Source organism: Martes martes, assembly GCF_963455335.1.
Source record: "Martes martes genome assembly, chromosome: 17".
NCBI classification, from domain to species: domain Eukaryota; kingdom Metazoa; phylum Chordata; class Mammalia; order Carnivora; family Mustelidae; genus Martes; species Martes martes.
Window position 1 is genome coordinate 29873542 of NC_137905.1, and position 22871 is coordinate 29896412.

At 36.1% G+C, this 22871-nt stretch overlaps 1 protein-coding gene across 1 annotated transcript in view; it reads left to right on the forward strand.

The window, feature by feature from the left end:
• The window catches only part of RPGRIP1L (RPGRIP1 like), a 94447-nt gene that overhangs the window by 34790 nt on the left and 36786 nt on the right, over nt 1-22871 (forward strand). The window contains exons 11-19 of the mRNA XM_080828721.1: nt 3989-4095; nt 4402-4452; nt 5133-5312; nt 5849-5966; nt 10003-10455; nt 13654-13805; nt 16505-16883; nt 20125-20315; nt 20450-20533. Of these exons, the coding sequence (XP_080684847.1) occupies nt 3989-4095; nt 4402-4452; nt 5133-5312; nt 5849-5966; nt 10003-10455; nt 13654-13805; nt 16505-16883; nt 20125-20315; nt 20450-20533 (1715 nt within the window). The remainder of the gene's footprint in view (nt 1-3988; nt 4096-4401; nt 4453-5132; nt 5313-5848; nt 5967-10002; nt 10456-13653; nt 13806-16504; nt 16884-20124; nt 20316-20449; nt 20534-22871) is intronic.

Sequence of the window (22871 nt, forward strand, 5' to 3'; positions counted from 1 at the left end):
TTTTTTTCCCATTTTGACATCTCTGAAATTAGGAGGCATCTTACAAATGATAACATTTTAAAATTATGGTCTGACCTTTTTTTAAGAAGTCTGAAATCAGAACACTTCTCGTAATCGATGTAGTCTTAAATTCAGTGAAATACACATGTGCAGTATTTACTTACCAAGTGATTGAATTTTTGTGAAAAATTATTTATGAATTTTTCTTGGGAATATTGTAAGTAGAATGAGATAGTGACATGATTTGTAACTGGGTGGGTATTTGATGTCAAGGATATATAGTTCCTGACTTTAATGTGATACTTAACAGAGCGCTTTTGTTTAGTAGCTGCTCAGTAAATCCTTGTTGACTGAAGGAAGCAGAAGCACTCTATATTCTCTCTTTTCCAAAGACAAGTGTAAACTGCTCATTCTTAAAGACAGAGAAATGGGGGGGGGGAAAAGCCAACTGTCTTATTTCTGTGCTTTCTGTATTTCCCTAAATATTAAAAATTCTAAAACTCTTTATACATCTGAATTGGTCTCTGGAAAGAAACTCATAAGGGGATAGAATCTTGGTGGTCTTTTTTTTTTTTTTTAAACTGATCTATTATTGTTGAATTAACTCCAAAGTTTCTTTTAAATGATTAAAATAACAGTTGCTAAGTTATTTTAATCCACCATTAACCCATTCCTCATCTTTTTTTTTTTACTAGTTTTTATGTCTTCTTAGGATTTTTTTGAATGATTAAAAATAATTCATGTATAACCATTAAAAAAGTACGGTAAACCAAAAAAAAAAAAATAATAATCCAGAAGTCCCTCAATCACACAACCACAAGATAATCACTATTACTGCTTTTATGTGTGTCCTTCCAGAGTTGTTTCTGTATGCATAGATTGTTTTATAATGTGCTTTTAAATTTACTATATCATGAAATCATTTCTTGAGTATAAATGTAAATCCACATCATCATCATTTATAATGGCTGTCATAATGTTACATGTGAGGGTGTACCAAAGATTGTTCAACAATCTTCTGTGGATGAATTTTTAAATAGCTTCCACTTTTTTAAGTATCATAAACATCTTTCTACACAAAGCTTTACACATTTATTCATTTGTCTTCATAAGAAAAATTGCTAGAACTGAATCTTTTTAATACAATTGTTATTTTAGTTATTTTGCTTGACTACCTGAAATTTATAGACCTAGTGATTTAGGTTCAGAGGTTTTTTGTGAAAATGTTACAATAGATTATAAGAAAAATATTACAGCCTTGAGCCATTGTTTTCCAGGGAAATACTAAACAAAAAAAAATTAGAATTATCTATATAAGAAAGTCTTTTAATATTTAGGAAGTTCTTTTTGTATTACAGATTTTGAAATTGTTTCATTTTACTTTGAAGTCTCTTCACACATTTACCTTTTCATGTATCAAGTGTTCTTTGCCAGAAGATGTTTCCCTGGGTTCTTAGAGTCATTCATCTAACTGGCAAATTATTTTTAGAGAATACTCACCTCTTTATTCAAGGTACAAATTAGTTTCAGATTGTGTGAATATGTGGGGGAAGGATATGTAAATGCAGTTTGCATTTGCTTAATGCTTAAATTAACTGCATGTGTTTAAAGGCCCTGCTTTTGAAAGTTCCTTTCTATCTTTAGCTGAAATGCATAATTCAGCATAATGCATATGGTTATATTGATCACAGCTGAAGATATTAGCACAAAGGAGCTCTGAAAATTGTTTAGTTGAATTGTTCTCTGCACTCTGCTTATTAATGGTGTGCTTGAAGAACATAATTTTAAAAGAGTAAAATGTTATCTCATTTGAATAAAATGCTGTTTAGCTTAACCTGCTTTTTGTCAAATCATAAGGTAAGGAGGTTATTTTTCATCTTGTACAGGATGCTTTGATTTTTCATATTATAATTCAGCAAGTCTATCTCTTCTTTGAACTACAGCGTCTCCGTGCTTTTAAAAGATTCAGGAGTTCTACCCCCAGTAAACAGTTTGAGAAAGGAAAAATATCGTGGATAATTCTACATAAAATTTAGCAGAGAGAAAGGTACTGGCATTCAGTAATGTCTTCTTCCACTAATAAGTTATTTTCCCACTAATAACACCCTAGTTTCAAAAAGATCAGTGAAACGGGGACATGATTGTGGAAACAGAAACCAGCAAAGGAAGAAACATTTGAATAAGTTTATTTATACCTACTAGCATATCATCCTTGGGACCCTGCTCTGAAATATTGAAAGAATAGAAAAACTAGAGCACAAAACTAGAAATCAAAATACACTCTGTCTGGATGAAGGTGGGGAAGTCATGCCCTTTTACCCTTTACCTCATTCTCACAACCCGTAACACTTCTTGCAGGCCAGAGAAGGAAATTATATCATTCTCAAGTCCTTTGGTTTTACATTTTTCTTACTGTATTTACCTTATTTCTGGTACCTAGCTATTCCTATCTAGATTTTTTAACCCTAATCAACATAAAATAAAACGTTCCGCCTTCTTATTCTACTCTGTAACCAAAAGAGTTGTTTATTTCCTCTATGAATTCATATTTATTATTAATCCTGATTTTTAATTTGAAGACAGGTATTTGACCTTACCTTCCAAAATTTTCAAATACTGTTCACATTTGGAAACTCTCTCATTTTGGTCACTGAGTATTAGCAGTTTATATTCTATACCTTTTAATCTTTCATCAATAAGATAAAAAATGTTTATATATTTGATAGTAAAATGTCTCTGCATACCTTAGAGTCACTTTCTTTTTTCCTTTTTAGTTTGCCAGGAAATATGTGACATTAAAAATATCCAGATTTAGTCCCTTGCTTCTTAATTGTGTAATTTACAATTTTCACTTACATGTAGCATTTATAGCTTGGGAACACAAAGCATTATAAAAGTCAGAAATGTATTTTTGTATAAAAGGCATTCAGTGTGCAAATGTATTCATGTAAGGAATTCTTGGCAAATGCATTGGCTTGCTTTTTTTTTAAGAAATGGAAACAAGAACGTACAACTTGAATTGGGAACTTTTGATAAACACAAATCTTTGAAAATAGGATGAGATTAGTGGATACACTTTGGATGACATGGTTTAGAGTTAGGCTACAGGGAGCCAAAAAGAATACTTGACCCCCTCAATGAACTCTATTGAAGAGTACGCTTAAGAACATGAGACTAAAGAATAGATTTGTTAGCTAGCTTTTTTTTTCTTTTAAGTTAAGCATATGTTTAATGCAGGGAGCAAAAAATTAGTCTCTTTATAGATTTACTGTCTTCTGTAGCTCTACCCTATGCTCCTGCTTGTGCGTTCAGGTGAATGAGTGCCTGGGTGAACGTAACCTATCTCTACTCCTTAACGAGAGCTCTGAGTCCATGTCCTACCAATTAACAGCACGAAATCAATGAATAAAAAGCACACATGAATTATTACTGATGCTACTACCATGCACTGGCTGAGAATCCATTTCTCCTATCTTAACAGATTTGTTCAAAGTGTGGTTGATTAAAATTATCGGCGTAGTTATTACCAGAGAAATTATGTTGTTTTAATAAAAAGACTTTATGCTAAATTTGGAAAAGAAAACTTGAAGTCAATTAAAACACTAAAAGGCAAAAAAAAATTTTTTTTTGCATGCCTTTCAGGACCCTTAATAAGTAAGTAAAAATCATAGATTTAGAAACATATTTTCTTAGGTATTTAGATAGAATGTTCCTTTGAAGTCTCAGAGGCCACAATTTCCTTATATTAATACTGTGAACTTAAGTCGTCAGTTTTTGATAAGCAACTGGATCATATGGTAGACACATGATAGTGTTCGTTTGTTCCTCATTCCCTCACTGCCTTTGTCTAGGTGCTAGCACAATTTCCTCTCTGACCAGAGCGATGCTAGTTCGAGCTTGGTGTGTATCAGGAATTAAATTAATTTTAAACACGTTCTTACGCCTCAGGCTCTCTTATCTTTCTAATTGTGTCAACTTTATTTTTAAGACCAAAATGAGAAACTCAGTCAAGAAAACAGAGAACTACAGTTACAGTATCTGGAACAAAAACAACAACTTGATGACCTTAAACACCGCCTAAAGTTTTACAACCAGGTGAACTGTTTTCTGATTTAGGAAATAAACATCATATGTTTATCTCAATATTGTATGCTCGGAGGAAACTATACTACAAAGCAAAAGAGTACAAATGTATTACTTAGTTTCTTAATTCATGGTTGTTAGACAGCTTACGTTTCAGGGGGAAGATTCTGAAGAGTTGGAATGTCTCTTATACTTAGTTTTTTAGTTCATGGTATCTGGCAGCTTGTGCTCCGTGAGGATAAACTGCATAGTTGGAATGTCTCTTGTACTTTCCATTAATATCTCATTGTGAGCTTTTACTTACTCTATCTTTTGCAGGAGAGTGATATTAATGCTGATGAATTGAGTGAAGCTCTCCTGCTTATAAAGGTAACTTTCTAAAATTCACCATGAATTTCATGTCTACATATAACTGTTTCAGCATAATGATGACCCTTGTCTGTAACCCTTATACTTGGAGAATGAATTATTCAGGAAAGTGGTCAGGTGACATTTAGTTACAGCATATACATATTTCATAATGACATCAAAATTACATTAAAATAGACCTCAAAAACTCTTTAGAGCACTTTCTCCAACTGTAAACAAACATTTCACTTTTACATGCCTCGCTATAAAACTAATCAATAATTTTCTGCCCTAAGAGGCCCTGGTACACCCTATTATCTTAAATAAAATCTTGAATTATAAATGTTACCAGAAGATATTTTTCAGTTCTAGGATAATCTGTTATTTATAAGACAACACAAGAAAATACATTTCTTTCCCTTTAGATCAACATTGTAGCTTTTAATCAGTTGAAGAAATGGAAATAAATGTACATGATTCTTCTTTATGTCATGAAGTAATAAACTGTTTTATGAATTCTCTGTAATTGTTCCAAATGTCTATCTAAATACATTTTCTGTATCAGGATAGTTTTATTCCTGATGGAAAATGGAAATATATCTGTTTTCAATTAATGACTGTTCCTTGTTCTATCTGTATTAATTCACATGATTACATTTTAGAAACTCTTATTTCAGTAATAAAACATGTTTTTATTTTAGGCTCAAAAATCACAAAAAAACGGAGACCTTTCCTTTTTAGAGAAAGTAGACAATAAAATTAACAAAGATCTAGAACGCTCCGTGAGAGAGCTACAAGCAACTTATGCAGAAACAGTTCAAGAACTTGAAAAGACACGAAACATGCTAATTATGCAACATAAAATTAATAAAGATTATCAGGTAATGTGCTGCACAAGATGGGAGAATAGGTGTCCTATGATATTCTACTGATGATTACTTTTCAGAGCAGTATTATGTATTATCATCTGTTATCATCTCTTATCATGTATTACCACATGTCTGGAATTTGGCCTTGTAACTAGGTGCTTAGAGTAAATAGTTTAAAAACAAATAATTTTTTTAAAGCCCCTGGTTTTTAGAGCAGAAAGAGCAGCCATGAATTCACCTGTGCTGGTATTAGCACGTTCTGCAAATGCATTGTAGTTATCCTACCACAACCACATGTTATCTTAGCCTTTAACAAACAGGAAAATCACCTCCGTGAGAAGGAATCTGGGGTCTTGTTAATTTTGTTTCTGATTTATGAACATTGCCAAGCATAATTTTCTAAACTGTAAGCTATTTGATGTCAGAAAACCACGGTTTACGGCTCCTGATATCCCCAAGATCTAGGAAATGCTTGACTCAGAGTTGCTTTAAAAAATGAAAATGGAACTAATCCTAAGTATTGAAACTTGTTATCTCTTATTTTTTAGATGGAAGTTGAAGCAGTGACCCAGAAGATGGAAAATCTGCAGCAAGATTATGAACTCAAAGTGGAACAATATGTTCATCTTCTTGATAGCAGAGCTGCACGCATTCAGAAACTAGAAGGTACAATTCCTTGTCCACAGTACCTAGATGAATGGATTTTACAATAGTTGAAAATGTCATCTAAATCCACACTCACAATATCCTTTTGCTCTGTTTTTTTTTCTAATTCATAGCTGTAATGAGAATTTACCAGAAAGGTTGTTTTTATCTGATTCTTTTTTACTTAAGAATTTTTGGTAATTTTCTATTGCTTTCCAGATTCAGTGTTGCAGGCAAAATTTCAGAGTACTTTATGGAGTACCACAGAACTAACTTCACCACCCCATTCCTCATTTCTCTTCTAAGCAAGCTAGGTATCTCATCCAAACAAGTCTACTTGCTTTTTTGCAGATTCGCCTTTCTCGGTCCTGCCACTGTACCTTTGCTCCACCTTTAATATCCAACATATACCCTTTTTGCCCTGCTTTGAGTTCTAACCAAATGCAATGCACGCCTCTGCCAGGAAGCTGGCTCCAGTCACTCCTAGCCCTTCCTCTACTTGAAATGTCCTTGCAGTGTGGTTTCCAGACTTGAGTAAGTATGAAAATCACATGAGGAACTTGTTTCAAATGTAGCTTCCTGAGCCCTACCCCTAGAGATCAGGGGATCTATGGTTCTATAGATTTAGAAATAACTCCAAGTGATTCAGATGCAGTTGCAAGACTATACTTTGTAAAACACTACCTCAGTACTTCCCATTTTTCCTCTTATGTACCCAAAAAATATGTGTGGGGATTATATTATATAAGTGTTCTTCACTGTTCGAGTTTTGCATATTCCCTGTGACTGCGATATAAATTCTATGAGGCTGAGTACTTAGTGTCTCTTTCATGTCCTCTGGCATACAATGTTTAATTCAAATGATTGATGCCAGCAGTAATTTTACACTCTTGAAAATTGCTGAGGATCCCAAAGGCCTCTTGCTTATATGGGTTCTACTTATCATATTAAGAATTGAAAGAGAAATTTTGAAAATATTTATTTTATGTCATGCTAAAATCATAATAAACCCATTACATGTTAACATAAATTACAGTATTTATTTTTTAAAAACTGCATTTTCCATACAGAAAAATAGTGAGAAGAGTGACGTTGTTTTAAACTGTTTAACATTTTTTTAATTGTTTGACATTTTTGCAAACTTTTTGGTGTGCACCTTAATAGAAAACAGCTGGGTTTTTAAACCTGCTTTCTGCATTCAATCTGTTATGATATCACACATTATGTAGTCTGGGGAACTCCATTAAACACTTGTGAGAGAATAAGAATGAAAAAGACAAGTGACATGTCAGGATTATTTTAAAAATAGTTTTGACCTCTCAAACCTTCAGAGCAGTTTCAGGGACCCTCAGCGTTCCCAAAGCACACTGTAAAAACCACTGCTCTAAGTAGAAGGGTTCAGTAAATATTTTTATCTGCCTGAACAGAGTTTTCCAAAAGCCAAAGAGCAGTATATACCTTTTATTTCAAGTAGTACTCAATAAAAATTTGCTTACTAAAATTTTCCTGAATAACAAGGAGGTCACATAGTTTAGGATTTTCATTCCTTTTAGTCTTACTAAATCTTCCCCTAAATTTATTGATTCATTCCTTAGACATGCTAAGGCTCTTAATGCATCCTAAGCAATGTGCTAGGGAGGGAGAATCCAAATAGGAAAAAAAGAAAAGCTCAGGTACCACCCTCAAGGAACTCATAAGATGGAGCACATAGGATAAGGGCACCTGGGTGGCTCAGTTGGTTAAGCGCCTGACTTTGGCTTGGGCCATGACTTCATTGTGTCCTAGGATCTCCCTGCTCTGACGAATCGCCCTGCGTTGTTGCATCCGCCACCCCGACCCAGGCTCCACACATAGTGGGGATTCTGCTACTCCTCCCTCTCGCTCATGCTTTCACTGTCTCTCTCTCTCTCTCTCTTTCAAATAAGTAAATAAAGTATTTTTTTTAAAACAAAGAGAGAGCACATAAATAGTTATACTTGACCGTGAAGAATGTGAAGCTAGGAAAATGCAGGTGATACCAAGGAAACATGGAGGAGAGAATACCTATTTAAACCTGAAGATTCAGGGAAGACTATGCTAAGTAAGTTTGGAATCTTAAAAGATGACGGAATTCACCACTAAGTAAAAACAATGAAAGGCATTCCAGAGAGTAGAGGATTCATGTTAAATGCCCTAACTGTGAAGCACTGCCTTTCATTTGCCAAACTGCACGTAGATCCGTCTAATTGGAAGGCAGCTATGCTCACCACTATACCACCAACGCTGATCTAATTGGAACTCGTAGTTAGTAAAGGGGGAGAATCTCTCCAGTTAAGGCTGGGAAGAGCCAGTTCATGAAGGCCCTGTTTGCCACCTTGAAGAGTTTGGCACTTGATAACCTAGAAGACCACTAAGCAGTTTTTAAGGTAGGCAATAATATATCCAGAACTGCATTTTGGAGATTATGCTATCGTTATTAGAAAGAATAAGATATGAAGGAAGGAAGCACTTTGGGTTCTGTGATAATCTGGGTAATAAACACTGGGAATGTTGATAAAGTAGCATTAGTGGACAGAGAATGGACAGGGACAAACTTGGAAAGACTTAGGAGACAGTGTTGAATTGTAGTGGCCCTGTGGATGTGGGGATAGTTAAGAGAAAGAGAAACTAGACCGATTCTGTGGCAACAGGTGTAAGCAACTGGATGAATGCTAACACCAGCACTTGAGATGTTGAGTACAGAAATACCTGGAAGAGAATACTCTACATTGGCTCTATGCTATTTTGGATATGTTGAGTTTGATGTGGCTAGGAGATATCTAGACAGAGGGCCCAGCAAGCCATGAGATGTAAGGATCTGGAGTTCAGAAAATAAATCTGAAATAAAAATAGAAAAAGGAGAGGGGCGCTTGGGTGGCTCAGTGGGTTAAAGCCTCTGCCTTCAGCTCAGGTCATAAAGCCGGGGTCCAGCAGAGAGGCTGCTTCCTCCTCTCTCTCTGCCTGCCTCTCTGCCTACTTGTGATCTCTGTCTGTCAAATAAAATCTTTAAAAGAAAAGAAGAAGAAAAAGAAAAAGGAGAGTCTTTGCATATTGATAGTAGCAGAAATCATAAAAGATGGAGGTTGCCTATACGAATACATAGACTAACAAGAGGATAAGAACAGGGCCCCCAGCAAACTACGAGAAAAAGAGAAAACCCTTTAAAAAAAAAAATAGAAAAAAGAAAAAACAAGAGAGGTAGAAGAAAAAAAAGTAGGACAGCGGTTCATAAAAGGGAAAGTGACCATCAGTGTCAAGGAAGCAAAGAAATCAATGATACAAGAACCAAAGTCTATTCCATCTAGCAATTGATTTGTTATCGGTAACCTTTTCTGGAGCAGTTTCATGAGGAAAGTAAGGCAGATACTCTTTGCAGGAGGTTGGAGAATGTCTGTTGATGATGAACTGTACACACAAGCATGTGTTACTTTTTCCAGAAATTTGGATGTAACATGGGGATGAAATGTGTATCTAAAAAAGACATATCTTTTTAAAACACAGATTTTGGGAAGTACAATTAACATACTTTAAACTGCACATATTTGAGGCATACAGCTTGGTGATTTGGGCCCATGGCTACACTGTGAAACCATCACCACAATCAAGGCAGTAAACATATCCATCCCCCCAAAAGTAGAAAAGGAGATGCTTTAGGAAGCTGAAGAGAAAGAGCCAGTGGAAAAAGAAACTGACTTTAAAGGAGAGAATATAATAAAGCAGAAACAGCAGAATAGGGAGAATCCAAATATTTACTTCAGCTCTTCGTTCAAAAACATTTCTTTCTTTTTTCTTTTTCCTTTCTCCTGGTACAGGCTGTATTATAACTTGAGTTGTAAGTTTCTTGTTAATAAGCGGTGTCAAAACAAAGGATGAATTTTTGTAGACTACAATATTACCCACAGAAAAACCATGTAGTCATAGAATTTAAGATTGAGACTCTTCACCAAAGCAGTTAGACTTCATAACACTTCAAAAGCCAGTTTGTATCTTCATATGTCAATATTTAAAAAATATCTAAATTGTGTGTCTTCTCTTGCAGCCCAATTAAAGGATATTGCCTATGGCACCAAGCAGTATAAATTTAAACCAGAAATCACACCAGATGACTCCACTGATGAATTTGATGAAACTCTTCACTTAGAACGAGGCGAAAACCTATTTGAAATCCATATCAACAAAGTAACCTTTTCTTCTGAAGTTTTACAGGCATCTGGAGATAAAGAGCCTGTCACTTTCTGTACCTATGCTTTCTATGATTTTGAGCTACAGACAACTCCCATTGTACAAGGCCTTCACCCAGAATACAACTTCACTTCTCAATATCTCGTTCATGTTAATGACTTATTTTTACAATATATTCAGAAGAATACTATCACTCTTGAGGTCCACCAAGCTTACAGCACAGATTATGAAACAATTGCGGCAGGTCAGTTGAGATTCCATGAAATCCTAGAAAAAAGTAGTCGAATATTTTGCACAGCAAGTTTGGTTGGTAAGTACAATCTTATAACCTTTGGACATTTGAATCGCTAATCTGGTTTATGTATTAATATGGTGTTCGACATTACTGCCTTCTCTAGGGATTCAAGATGCCTTGAGGGTAGGACAGTGTCCTCTAACTGATCTGCCCACAGTTGGTTAGACTATCCTAAATGTCATGGGTGATGTCAGTGCAATGGCTATTAATTTTTTAGAAGTTTATAAGTGCAAATATTTATTTACCATATTAATACCCTTTTTTGATTAAGCATTAACTGTAGTACATTCACCAAATTTTTTTTTTAAGATTTTATTTATTTATTTGTCAGAGAGAGAGAGCACAAGCAGGCAGAGTGGCAGGCAGAGGCAAAGAGAGAAGCAGGCTCCCTGCTGGACAAGGAGCCCAATGTGGGACTTGATCCCAGGACGCTGGGATCATGACCTGAGCTGAAGGCAGCAGCTTAACCCGCTGAGCCACCCAGGCGTCCCATCAAATATTTTTTTAAGAGCTGATGTTATCACTGTTAGTAGGCATTGGAAGTACAGTGCTAAGTAAGACAGAGCCCCTGCCATCATGTAGCTTACCTTCTAGAGGGGAAAACAGTCCATGAAACAAATATATATCTCCTCAAATGAATAAAAATGAATAGGCTAACGAGAAATATGGAAGGTTGCTAATTCAGATAAGAACTTCTCTGGTGGTTGACATTGATAAAGACCTGAGTAAAGATCCATGACAGGATCCAGGAGAAGAATGTTTCATGCAGAGGTAACAGCAAGTACCAAGTGGAGGGACAAACATGACATGTTGGAGGAACAGCAAGAAGGCCAGTGGCTAAAGCAGAAAAGTGATTAAAGCAATAGAAGAACGACGAAGCAAAGTCAGTCAGTCAGAGAAAGGCAAATACCATATGATTTCACTCATATGTGGAATTTAAGAAACAAACGAGCAAAGGGAGAAAAGGGGGGGGATGGCAAACCAAGAAACAGACTCTTAACTCTAGAGAACAAACTGCTGGTTACCAATAAGGGAGGTGGGTGGGGGATGGGGAAATAGGTGACAGGGATTAAGGAGGCCACTTGTCTGTCGTGATGAGCCCTGGGTGACGTATGGAAGTGTTGAATCACTAAATTGTTCCTGAAACTACCATTACACTGTATGTTAACTAACTGGAATTTAAATGAAAACTTTTAAAGAAAAGAAAGTACACTTTAAAAAACATAAACAACAACAACAGCAAAACAAAACAGAAAAACAGTGGAAGGACCGTATCATGCTCTAGAGACTTGGAGGTCATGGTGAGGCAAATGGATTTTTTTTCTCTGAGTGATGAAAGTCATTGGAATTTTGAGGAGGGAAGTGATGTGATCACACATAAGTCTTAGAAAAACCACCCTGGGTGCTGGGGGAAGAATAGTCTGTTGAGGCCAAGAGGGAAAATTAGGGTCATTATCAGGCTATTGCATTAATCTAGAAAGATGATGATGGTGGCTTGGAGTAAGATGGTAGTGAGAAGAGTGACAAGAAGTGGTTATTTTCAGTTTATGTTTCATTAACTTTAAGACTTGCTTATCAATTCAATGGAGAGTAATGAAGGAAATGGAGGAGACAAGAATTTCTGGCATGCACAACAAGGAGAATCGTGAACCCATTTATTGAAATAGGCCTGGGAAAGGAACAAATCTGGGGAAGAAAATCAAGAGTTTTGTTTGAACAAGCTAAGACTGGCTGCCTGTTGGATAGCCAAGTGGAGATGGCACGTGGGCAGTGAATACACTAGCCCTATCCCCAAGGTCAGGGATAAACACATGAAAGGGGGGAGTCATTACTGTATGGAATATATTTTAAGCCTTTGGCCTAGATAATATCACATAGAGAGTGAATGTACACAAAGCAGAGAAAGTGGCCAAGGACTGAGCCTTGGAAAACCGCACAACTTAGAGTTCACGGAGAAGAAGAGACACCAGCAAAGGAAACTAAATTGATTTGAAAGGCAAGCCAAGAGCATATAGTATCCTAGAGGACAAGTAAAGAAACCATTTCAAGAAGAAAAGAGGGTGACTTAGCTTCTCGGGGGGGATTTTATTTTATTGATTGATTGATGACAGGGGTAACATATTTAGATCACTCACAAATCAAAAGGTATAAAAGTTTGTACTTTAAAATCTCTCCCTTCCATTCCTCCCCCAGCTACCCTGGAACCTCTCACCAAAGGCTGCAAATTCTTCCAAAGAAATTTTAAGCATATACAAGAAAATATGTATATGCATTAATATTCTTGTTCTAGGACTTTTTTTAAAAAAATTATATCAGATTTGAATCATGTTTGCGTGTTGATGAGAATGATCCATCAGTGAGAAAGAAATTGATGAAGTAGAAGAGAATGGGGAAATAGTTTTAATAATATATGTTCAGGAAAGCTTACATATAGAATATCTTCTATTCAACAAATATTGAATACCCATTGTATACTAGTCCCTCGGGTAGGAATCTATCAATGGAAAATACAGTCCTTGCCCTCAAGAGATACATAGTGTGGGTGAGAAATATGCTGGTGAACAGAGAGTTATGTGAAAGGAATCAGTGTCCTAATGAGAGAACATTTTCCTCCCCTCTTTGAAGGAAGCAGAGAACCCTTAAATCCCCTAATAGCTACAGAGGAAATCTTCACAGAGGAAGAGAGATGAAGAGCTGCCCGACTTGGAAAGAAGAGTGAGGGTATATAGGGCAAACCTCATGCAAGCATGAATTACATCCGGCATATATTTGGCATAGCTGTAGCATTTGTCCCTGTGCTTGTGGCACAGTGGAGAAGTGGGAAGGTGCCAAAGACTTCTTGAAAGTTGAACCATAATGTGGAATTTCATATTTATAATCTTGAGATTTCATATTGTATCTGTCAGTCTACATTGAGTACAACTAGTTAAAAACAAGCTACTGTAGCATCAAAAAGAATCTGTGCAGTGTTTAATACAGTGTTTAGTTTTTTCTTTATATTTTAGAAGGATTGCAATAGCACAAGTTGGAATATCTCAAACATAATTTGACATAGCTCTTTAATAATACTTAACATACAATGAAACTCAGACTTGCAGAAGTAACTTGATTTTCTTCGGCTCTGTTCTTTGCCAATCACACATCATTTGTGCAAGTCATATATTATTTTACTCAGTATAAAATTTTAACAGTGAGTTATGCATTGGTTTGTAGGAACTAAAGGAGACATCCCAAATTTTGGCACAGTGGAATACTGGTTCAGATTACGGATTCCCATGGATCAAGCAATTCGACTTTATCGAGAACGAGCAAAGGCTTTGGGATATATAACATCAAATTATAAGGGGCCAGAGCAAATGCAATGGGTGAGCTGGTTGGACTTTAAGACATTTTTATGATACAGAAATTTTATAATATGTCTTTTTATGTCATGCTTTAAACCAAAATCATTTTCTTTCACAGCCATCAAGTGACTCTTTTTAACTTTTTATTTTGAAAGAATTATAGATTTACAGGAAGTACAAAAACTGTACAGAGAAGTTCTATGTACCCTTCACCCAGCTTCTCCCAATTGTAACATCTTACATAACTGCAATACATTATCAAAACCAGGAAACTGACGTTGGTACAATACCTTTAACTAGATTACAGACCTTATTCGTATTTTATCAGTTTTTACATGCACTCGTGTATGTGGGGGGGGGGGGGCGGGGTGCGTGTGTGTGTCCTGTGCAGTTTTACCACCTGTATATATTCATGTAACTGCCACCACAAGAAAGACCCAGAGTTGTTCCAACACCACAAAGGAACTCCTTGCGCTACCCAGGGCACTTTTGAAAAATTGCAGTATCCTGAGCTGCAAGTTTAAACACAATTCCTCAGAGCAGCATCGCCCAAGCTGTGTTTCATGGAGTCTTAATGGCCGTACTTCCAAAAGAATTCCATGATCCAGTGAATGCAGAAAGCACTAACGTAAGTCAAGTGAAATAGGGTCCTTGACTTGTAATGTATAACAAGAATCCCAAGAGGAAAGCTTAAAGTATGCGCTTGAATTGAGTAACAAAGGAATAAAATATAGTTGAAACATGTTGGAATGTCTGCTCAAGTCATAATTATCTTTTTTCGTTTGGAAAAAATGGCCCCGCCAGAGGCCACATTTATGCCAAGTGGTCCTGTCCACTGCCACTCTCTACTCAATTATGACTACTGATTCGGGAGTGTCCACCTGACCCCAGTTAAGCCAATCTGATTCTGTTTTCAAGAGAAAGCGAGATCTTCCCTGCTTGGAACATGTGAAATTGGGAGCTGTAGGGCAGCCATCTTCTACCATGTTAACCAGCAAAGGAAAGAACATGGGTCTGGAGAGAAAGAATAATGAGCAAGCATACAGAGAAAAATGGGCACTAGATCGAGTGTAAATTCTGGCAGTTTTCCAGTCCTCTTACCTTCCTAAGGCCCACCCGCATTTCTGCTATGCAATTCTATGAACTAACCATATGGACTAACATTAAAGTCTCTTTTTGTTGTGTTTGCTAGGTGGAATTAGTTTCCATAATTTTCAATTAAAAAACCATGACTAATATAACATTAATTCCCAAACTTACAAAAGAATGACACCTGTTTCCCAGAGATCATCTTTCTGGACTAGTATTCTTCAGAACATACATTGAGAAATGCTGTAATGGAAAAGAGAATTAAAAATAGACCAGGTTAGGGTGCCTGGGTGGCTCAGTTGGTTAAGCGACTACCTTTGGCTCAGGTTATGTTTCTGGAGTCCCAGGATCAAGTCCCACATCAGGCTCCCAGCTCTGCGGGGAATCTGCTTCTCCCTCTTTCTCCCCTCTCATGCTCTCTCTCTCACTCTCTCAAATAAATAAATAAAATCTTTTTAAAAAAATAGACCAGGTTATTTATTTAGTTTTGTAGTTTTATTGTCTTTAGACTCCCATTTTCTGGCTTGGGTGAGTCATTTGTTCGAATTCCAGCTTTTGTGGGTAGATTTGGAGTGAGAAAGAGAGGAGGTACTTCTTAAATCATTGCACTCAGAGTTCTGTAGCTGAATACAAACCAGCCCTGGGATAGCAGTACTGGGATCCCCTTCTCAGGTTTCTCCTCACCACACCACGAGATGTCTCTGCTGAGGCCATGATGAGTTCGGTTCTATTTTGCCTTCTCTGGTAAACTTGCTGGAGTCAGAGGTTCCAGATTCAGAAAAGCAGTTGAAGAGGAGCCCCTTTGTGGAAAGTAGAGAATGGTCCAACGCTAAACTAAACAAGGCCCTGGAGCACCAACATTTCTTTGTCCCAGGTCATCAGCTATGGTGGGCTTCACAATTAGTGCAATTGTTTGTTAAAATACTTACGCACTGTCTACCTGAACAATAGTTTCATAAGGGGCCATGGAGTATCTTCCAGCTCTGCCTAATCATTCCTTTCACTCATCTTTCTTCTGAAATGTCCTCCCAATCCTAACTTTTTATGCCCTCCGGTGTTTATCTCTGACCATGTTCTCCTGTTCTCATAGCAGTTGAACTTCAGTATGCTGGCTAATCTGGACTCAAATATCTGCTTTCCCAAACACCATTGGTTGAAGAGGAGGACCATCCCAAATATAATGAAATAATCTCTCTGGGTGGGCTTCATCAAATTCACTGGATTCTTACCTAAGAGTGAGATAGGATCACAATAGCTGGAGTCCTTGAGGAATCAGCTCTTAAAATTGTGACCTAGAGGACATTTGTCTTTGGACCCATCTGTTCACATTACTCATTAGTTATTAAATAGAATTAGAGAATAACAATTCTTGGTTTTGTTTTAACAACAGTCTCTACATGTAAGCTCAGTCATCTATATTTATCACTAATAGCTTAAGATCACCTGTTCACACATGTTCTAGGGAATATTAGTTTTGACTAAGAATCAGGTTTTTTACTGAGAAATTCACCATGAAGTGTAAATATACAGCTTTCTGTTCATTCACCAGATTATTTTGTTTGGGATTTGGCAGCTGCTATTTATCTTTTCAATGTGTTATTACTGTAATATAACTATGTATTTTTTTCCAGTCAAGTCAGCCAGCACCCAAAACTTCTCAGCCCAGTTCTACTGATTCCACAGATGGCAACTTAAATGAACTTCATATTACAGTCAGATGTTGCAGCCACTTGACATCCCGAGCAAACCACCTTCAGCCACACCCATATGTTGTGTACAAGTTTTTTGATTTTGCAGACCACGATACAGCCATCATTCCCAGTAGCAATGATCCACAGTTTGATGATCATATGTGTTTCCCAGTGCCAATGAATATGGATTTGGATCGATACCTTAAGTCAGAGTCTCTGAGTTTTTATGTGTTTGATGATAGTGATACTCAAGAGAATATATATATAGGAAAAGTCAATGTGCCTCTGATTTCATTGGCACATGACAGATGTATCTCAGGTAAGTGTATTTCTTGAATCTATGAAATTGTAAAAACAAACCTAAACTATACTTCAATTGTGGATGTGACTAACCTTTCTAATGTTCTCAGATAATCTTAAACTTTGGGCCTACAGTTTTTTTCCTGGTTATTTTCTTAGTAGTTCTACAGATTACGATATGTGTCTTACCTGTCTAAAATTAATGCTAACAACTCTATCAAAATATAGAAAGTCTGCCCCAATATAATTCATTTCCTCCCCTCTCCTTTGTGCTATTGTTGTCATATATCTATATAAAAAATGCCTATATATGTTATAAATTCAATAATACAGTGTTATAATTATTGCAGTCTATAACTTTTTATCTTTTAAAGAAGTCAGGAGAAAGGAGAATATCTATAATTATAGGAGACTTTCACATTAACTTATGTGTTTACCATTTCTGGTATTCCTTCCCTCTCCCCCCCCCCCCACTAATTTCTGGTATTCTTTATTTCTTCCTATGAATTTGAGTTACTGTCTGGTGTTATTTCCATACTCTATATAACTCCATTGCCCCTCTCTCCTTGGTGCTATTATTATCACAAACATTTTATCTTCATGTAAGTTCAACAATATAATTTTACTATTACTGTTTTATGCGGTTGTCTTTTAAATCAGTTAAGAAATGACAACATATTTATACTGTGCTTCATAATTACCTGTGTGATTACTTTTATTGATCTCTATCCTTTGTGTTGATTTGAGTTAACATCTGGTATCACTTCCTTACAACCTAAAGAACTTCCTTTAATATGTCTTGTAACTCGGGTCTGCTGGTAGTGAATTCTCCCAATTATTATCTAAGAATGTCTTTATTTTGCTTTTATTTTTTAAAGAAGAGTCTTACTGGGTATAATATTCTTAGTCATCAGTTATTTTTTTCGTTTGCACTTTGGGTGTATCAGATGACTAATTTCTGGCCTGCATTGTTTCTAATGAGAAATCAGATGTTATAATTATTATGGTTCCCCTGTACTTGACATTTCCTTCAAGATTTTCTTTTTAGTGTGTGTATGTGTGTATGTATGGCTTTAAACAGACTATGATGTGTATGATGTAGATCCCACTGTGCTTATCCTACTTAGAATTTGTTGAGCTTCTTTATGTGTAGGGTGCTGTTATGTACCAAATTTGGGGTGTTTTCTGCTGTTATTTCTTCAGTTTTTTTTCTGCCCTTTCTTCCCTCTTAGACTCCCGATTACATGTACGTTTGTGTTTAATGGTATCCCACAGTTCTCTGAAGCTCTATTCATTTTTCTTCATTTTTTTCTCTGCATATTGGATAATCTCTATTGGTCAGTATTCAAGATCACTGATTTTTTTCTTCTGCCATCTCAAATCTTGTATTGAGACCCTCTACTGATTTTTTTCATTTTAGTAATTATAATTTCAACTCCAGAATTTTTTTTAGTTCTTTTTTATAAAATTTCTCTCTTTACTATATTCTTTTTTATAAATCATTGTCATCACATTTCCTTTAATTCTTTAAATATCATTTTAATTTTTGAACATATTTATAATAGCTGTTCTGAGGTTTTTGTCTACTAAGTGTAACATTGAGGCACCCCCACAAGGTGTCAATTGACAACCTTTTTCCTATGTATATGGCATAGGCTCCTACTTTTCCACAAGCACCATGATTCTTTGTTGTTGTTTAAAACTGGACATTTAGGATACTATATTATAGCAGCTCTAGATTTCAACTGTCCCCTACTCCTCAAGGTGGTTCTCTTACTGTTTTTGCTTGGCGACTTGCCTGAAATAATTCTGTATCTTCCTCTCACTGTTCCCACTGATGTCTCTGCTAAGTTTTTATTTATTTAATTTTAAGCTTGAGTCAGCATTGTTTAGTGGTCATTGATTAGTCAAAGATTGTACTTAAATATCTTGAGCTGGTAGGCTTCCCCACTTTGTCTGTGGATTAATGTATGTGTTGGGTAATGAGTTTTCAAAGTTCAGGCAGTCTACAGTTCTCCTGTTCAGCCAGGGAAGTAGCTTATTAGAGTCTGTTCTGACTCTTACTATTGTTACTGAGTTTCTGTAGATTCTTATCAATAAATGTTCTCAATTCGTTGTATACCTTTGTTCAATTTCCAGAGCACTTAAATGATAGGTTTTTTTTTTTTTATCATTTGTCCAGTTTTATCATGTTCTTCTTCTTGTAGAAAGGATTTACTGAGCTTTTCACTTAGCCATTCTAGAATTCCCACGTATGCCTGTAATAGAAGTTTATCACCTCCTTATATTCCATCTATATTCTTTTGTTCTAAAGTCTAGAGTTGTTTTTTCTTTCCCAGCCAGCCATTAAAAAATGTATCAAACACTTGAGGACCAAGTAAAGGATACTACTCCTAAACAAGAGTTATACTTAATACAGGTTTGTTTTTTTCTAGTCTGGAATTTTTCATACTGAAAAATTCAGTGCAGGACCCCCTGGGTGGCTCAGTTGGTTAAGCATCTGCTTTTGACTCAGGTCATTATCCCAGAGTCCTGGGATCAAGCCCTGCATCGGGCTCCCTCACCCCACTCGTGCTTGCTCTCTCCCTCTGTCTCTCTCTCTCTCTCTCTCTCAAATAAATAAATAAAATCTTTAAAAAAAATTTTAGTGCAATGACTAAAATTTGTGACTCTTTATTACAGTTACAACTAGGTGATACTTTTTATTACCATTTTGGACAGTTTATTTTCTGGACATTTTTTTGTTGTGCTACCATTAATTTGGAGAAATTTAACAAATCCCAGTAAAATATATTTAAAATCTTGATAAAATTACATGATAATATGAAGACTTCCTTACATCTATAAATTATTTGAAATTGTGAACTTTTAATGTATTTTTCTATAGAGACAAGTCTTTTGTGAGAATATTTAAGGCAAAAGGAGGTTGTTACTTAGCTATAACCCAGATAATGTCTTAGAGGAAGGCTAAGAATTCTGAATAATCTCTGAATTTAATTTCAGTGAATTAAAATATTTATAAGTTAATTTTCTCACCTTGGAATCAGCATTGTCATCACTGAGGCCTTAATTTCTGAAAGCAGTCTGCTTCAGAGATAAACCTATCATATATTACTTTGTCTTTATTCTCTAAACCATTTGAGGTGTGAGTAAAAGCTAAAGTTATTTTTAAAGCAGTGGGTAGTTCTCTTTGTTCTTTCATCCTTATGGTAATAAAACTTCACTCTAGAATTAATTAAAATTATTTTGTAACTTGACAGGAATATTTGAGTTAACAGATCATAAAAAGCATCCTGCAGGAACCATCCATGTTATATTGAAATGGAAATTTGCTTACCTCCCACCAAGTGGATCTATAACAACTAAAGACTTAGGAAATTTTATACGCAAAGAAGAGTCAGAAGTTGTTCAAAGAGTACCTTCAACATCCTCTGTTAGCCCATTAGTTGTTGTGAGTAACACTGACTTTGAATTTCCTATAGAACTTAAGAAACAGTATTTAAAAAAGAAAGAAAGAAAAAATAACTGAAGTCTTATCTAAGTATATGTTCATCATACTCAGTTTGATATATTGATTTATCTTAGGCACCAACACCTAAACCAAGACAGCGTTTAACACCTGTAGATAAGAAAGTGTCTTTTGTGGATATCACACCAAAGCAGAGTTCTGTAAGTAGTAAACACTAAAAATACTGATTTTTTTCCTCTCATACCAAATATTTAAATAAATGATGTAGGTGTAGTATACTCTACCTGATTTCAAAGGAAACCAGTGAATAAAATACTTTTTCCTTTAAATGTTAGCTTTGCAATTTGGCACTGTGTATAAATGTTAACTCTTCTTACTCTTTGATCTAAACCCTCCTTTGACTCCATTTGTAACTCCAGCTACAGCCCTAATCCTCTGCCTCTATTTTCTGTGGGGGACACCGGCAGTGCGGGGAGAAACCTCTTCAGAAAGTCTTAATTCTGTTTCCCTTTCTTCACACTGTTTCTTTAGCTCAGTCTAATCAAAATTCATCCTCATTAATACCACTCTTGCTAAGGTCGCAGTGACTTTGACTTTGCCATGTCCAGTAGTCAATTCCCAGTCCCCATCTTTATCTCCCAGTAACATTCGACACAGTGGAATACTTGCTCCCTCTTCACTGGGCGTCTGGGACACCATGCCTTTCCAGTTTCTCTCCAGCTTTACCAGTGATTCTTCTCCCTGTCCTAGACCAAATCTCTCAATGTAGAGGTGCCTCAGCAGTTTCACTGCAGACCTACACCTCATCTCACTCTATATTTCCATTCAGAGGTCTTCGCCAATCTCATAGTTTTAAACAACTAGAGGTGGTCACTCTCATATTTATAATCTTCAGTCTTGATCTCACTGTCAAATTCCAGATTTATTTTCTCCCTGCTTATTTCATACGCACTGGATGTGTAATAGGAATCTAAATTTAACATGTCAAAAACCAAATGTGACTTCTCAGCCCTCTTCCAAAATGTTTCTTCCATTGTTTCCCATTCTCCATAAATGACTAACCATTCATCCAGCTGCATAATCAGTGCATTTTAAAGCCTTCCCTTTGTCATTCTCTTTTTCACATCCTGCTTCCAGTTTATCCACAAATCCTGTCAGCTATACTTTCAAAACATATCCTGTATTCACATCATCTCCACTGTCACCACTCAAGTCACCATCATCTCTTTTGGACTTTAACAAAAATATTTTCTTTGTAATTGAGGCGTAACTCCTAAATAGTTAAAGGACACAAAACTTAAGTACCCAGCTCAATGAATTTTTACCTATGTACACACCTGTGTAAACACCACCCAGATCAAAATATTTTTTCTCGGGTCCCTGGGTGGCTTAGTCCATTAAGTGTCTGCCTTCAGCTCAGGTCATGATCTCATTTCTGGGATTGAGCCCCACATAGGGCTCCCAGCTCAGTGGGGAGGCTGTTTCCCCTCTTCCACTGCCCCTCCACCCCACTTGTGCTCTCTCCCTCTCTCCCTCCGTCTCTGCCATGCTCTTTCTCTCAAATAAAATTTTTAAAAAATAAAAGCATTTTTTCTTCTCAGAGCTTAAGATAATACCTGGCATATACAGTGCATTTAGTATATATGTGCTAAATAAACGAATTCAATAATTATTATTCAGGCCGTGTTTAATAGCAAACACTTATTGAGTGCTCATTATATGTCAGACACTGAACCAGATGCTTTATGTCCACAAACTGATTTAATCCTAAGAACAACCTTACGATCATACTAGAATTATTCCCATTTAAAGATCAGGAAAGTAAGGGGTGTCTGGGTGACTCACTCTAGTAAGCATCCAATTCGTGATTTTTGCCTCTGGTCATGGTCTCATGGGTTGTGAGATGGAGCCCGGTGCGACGTTTGAAATCAGGGCAGGGTCTACTTGAGATTCTCTCCCTCTCTCTTGACCCCTCCCCTACTTGCTCTCTCTCTCTCTCTCAAATAAAAATCTTAAAAAAAAAGAAATAGATCAGGAAAGTAATATGTGCAGAGCTTAAGTAACTTGCTCAAGGGCAAAATATTAGATCTGGAATTCGAACATAAGTAACTGGATTCCTACATAAATGATCATAAATATAGAAAAGACATACATGGAGATGTGTATTGCAATGTTAGTCATCACAATAACTGAAAATGGTGAAGTACTTAAATGTCCAACACCAGTAAAATGGTTCATTAAATTATGATACATTCATTCATTTTAATATTAGATTGTATTAAAAATGATGTTTACCCGAAAGTTTATATCAGGAGAAAATTTTATGACATAATACTAAGGTTTTTTAAATGTAACATACATTGTATTTATAATATAATTACCACTATGTAACCAAGAAAGTTTTTTATTTGATTAAAAATGAATCCTAAAGGGGCACCTGGGTGGCTCAGTCCATTGAATGTCTTGACTCATGATTTCAGCTCAGGTTATGATCTCATGGGATTGTACTTAGCAGGGAGTCTGTTTGGGATTCTCTCT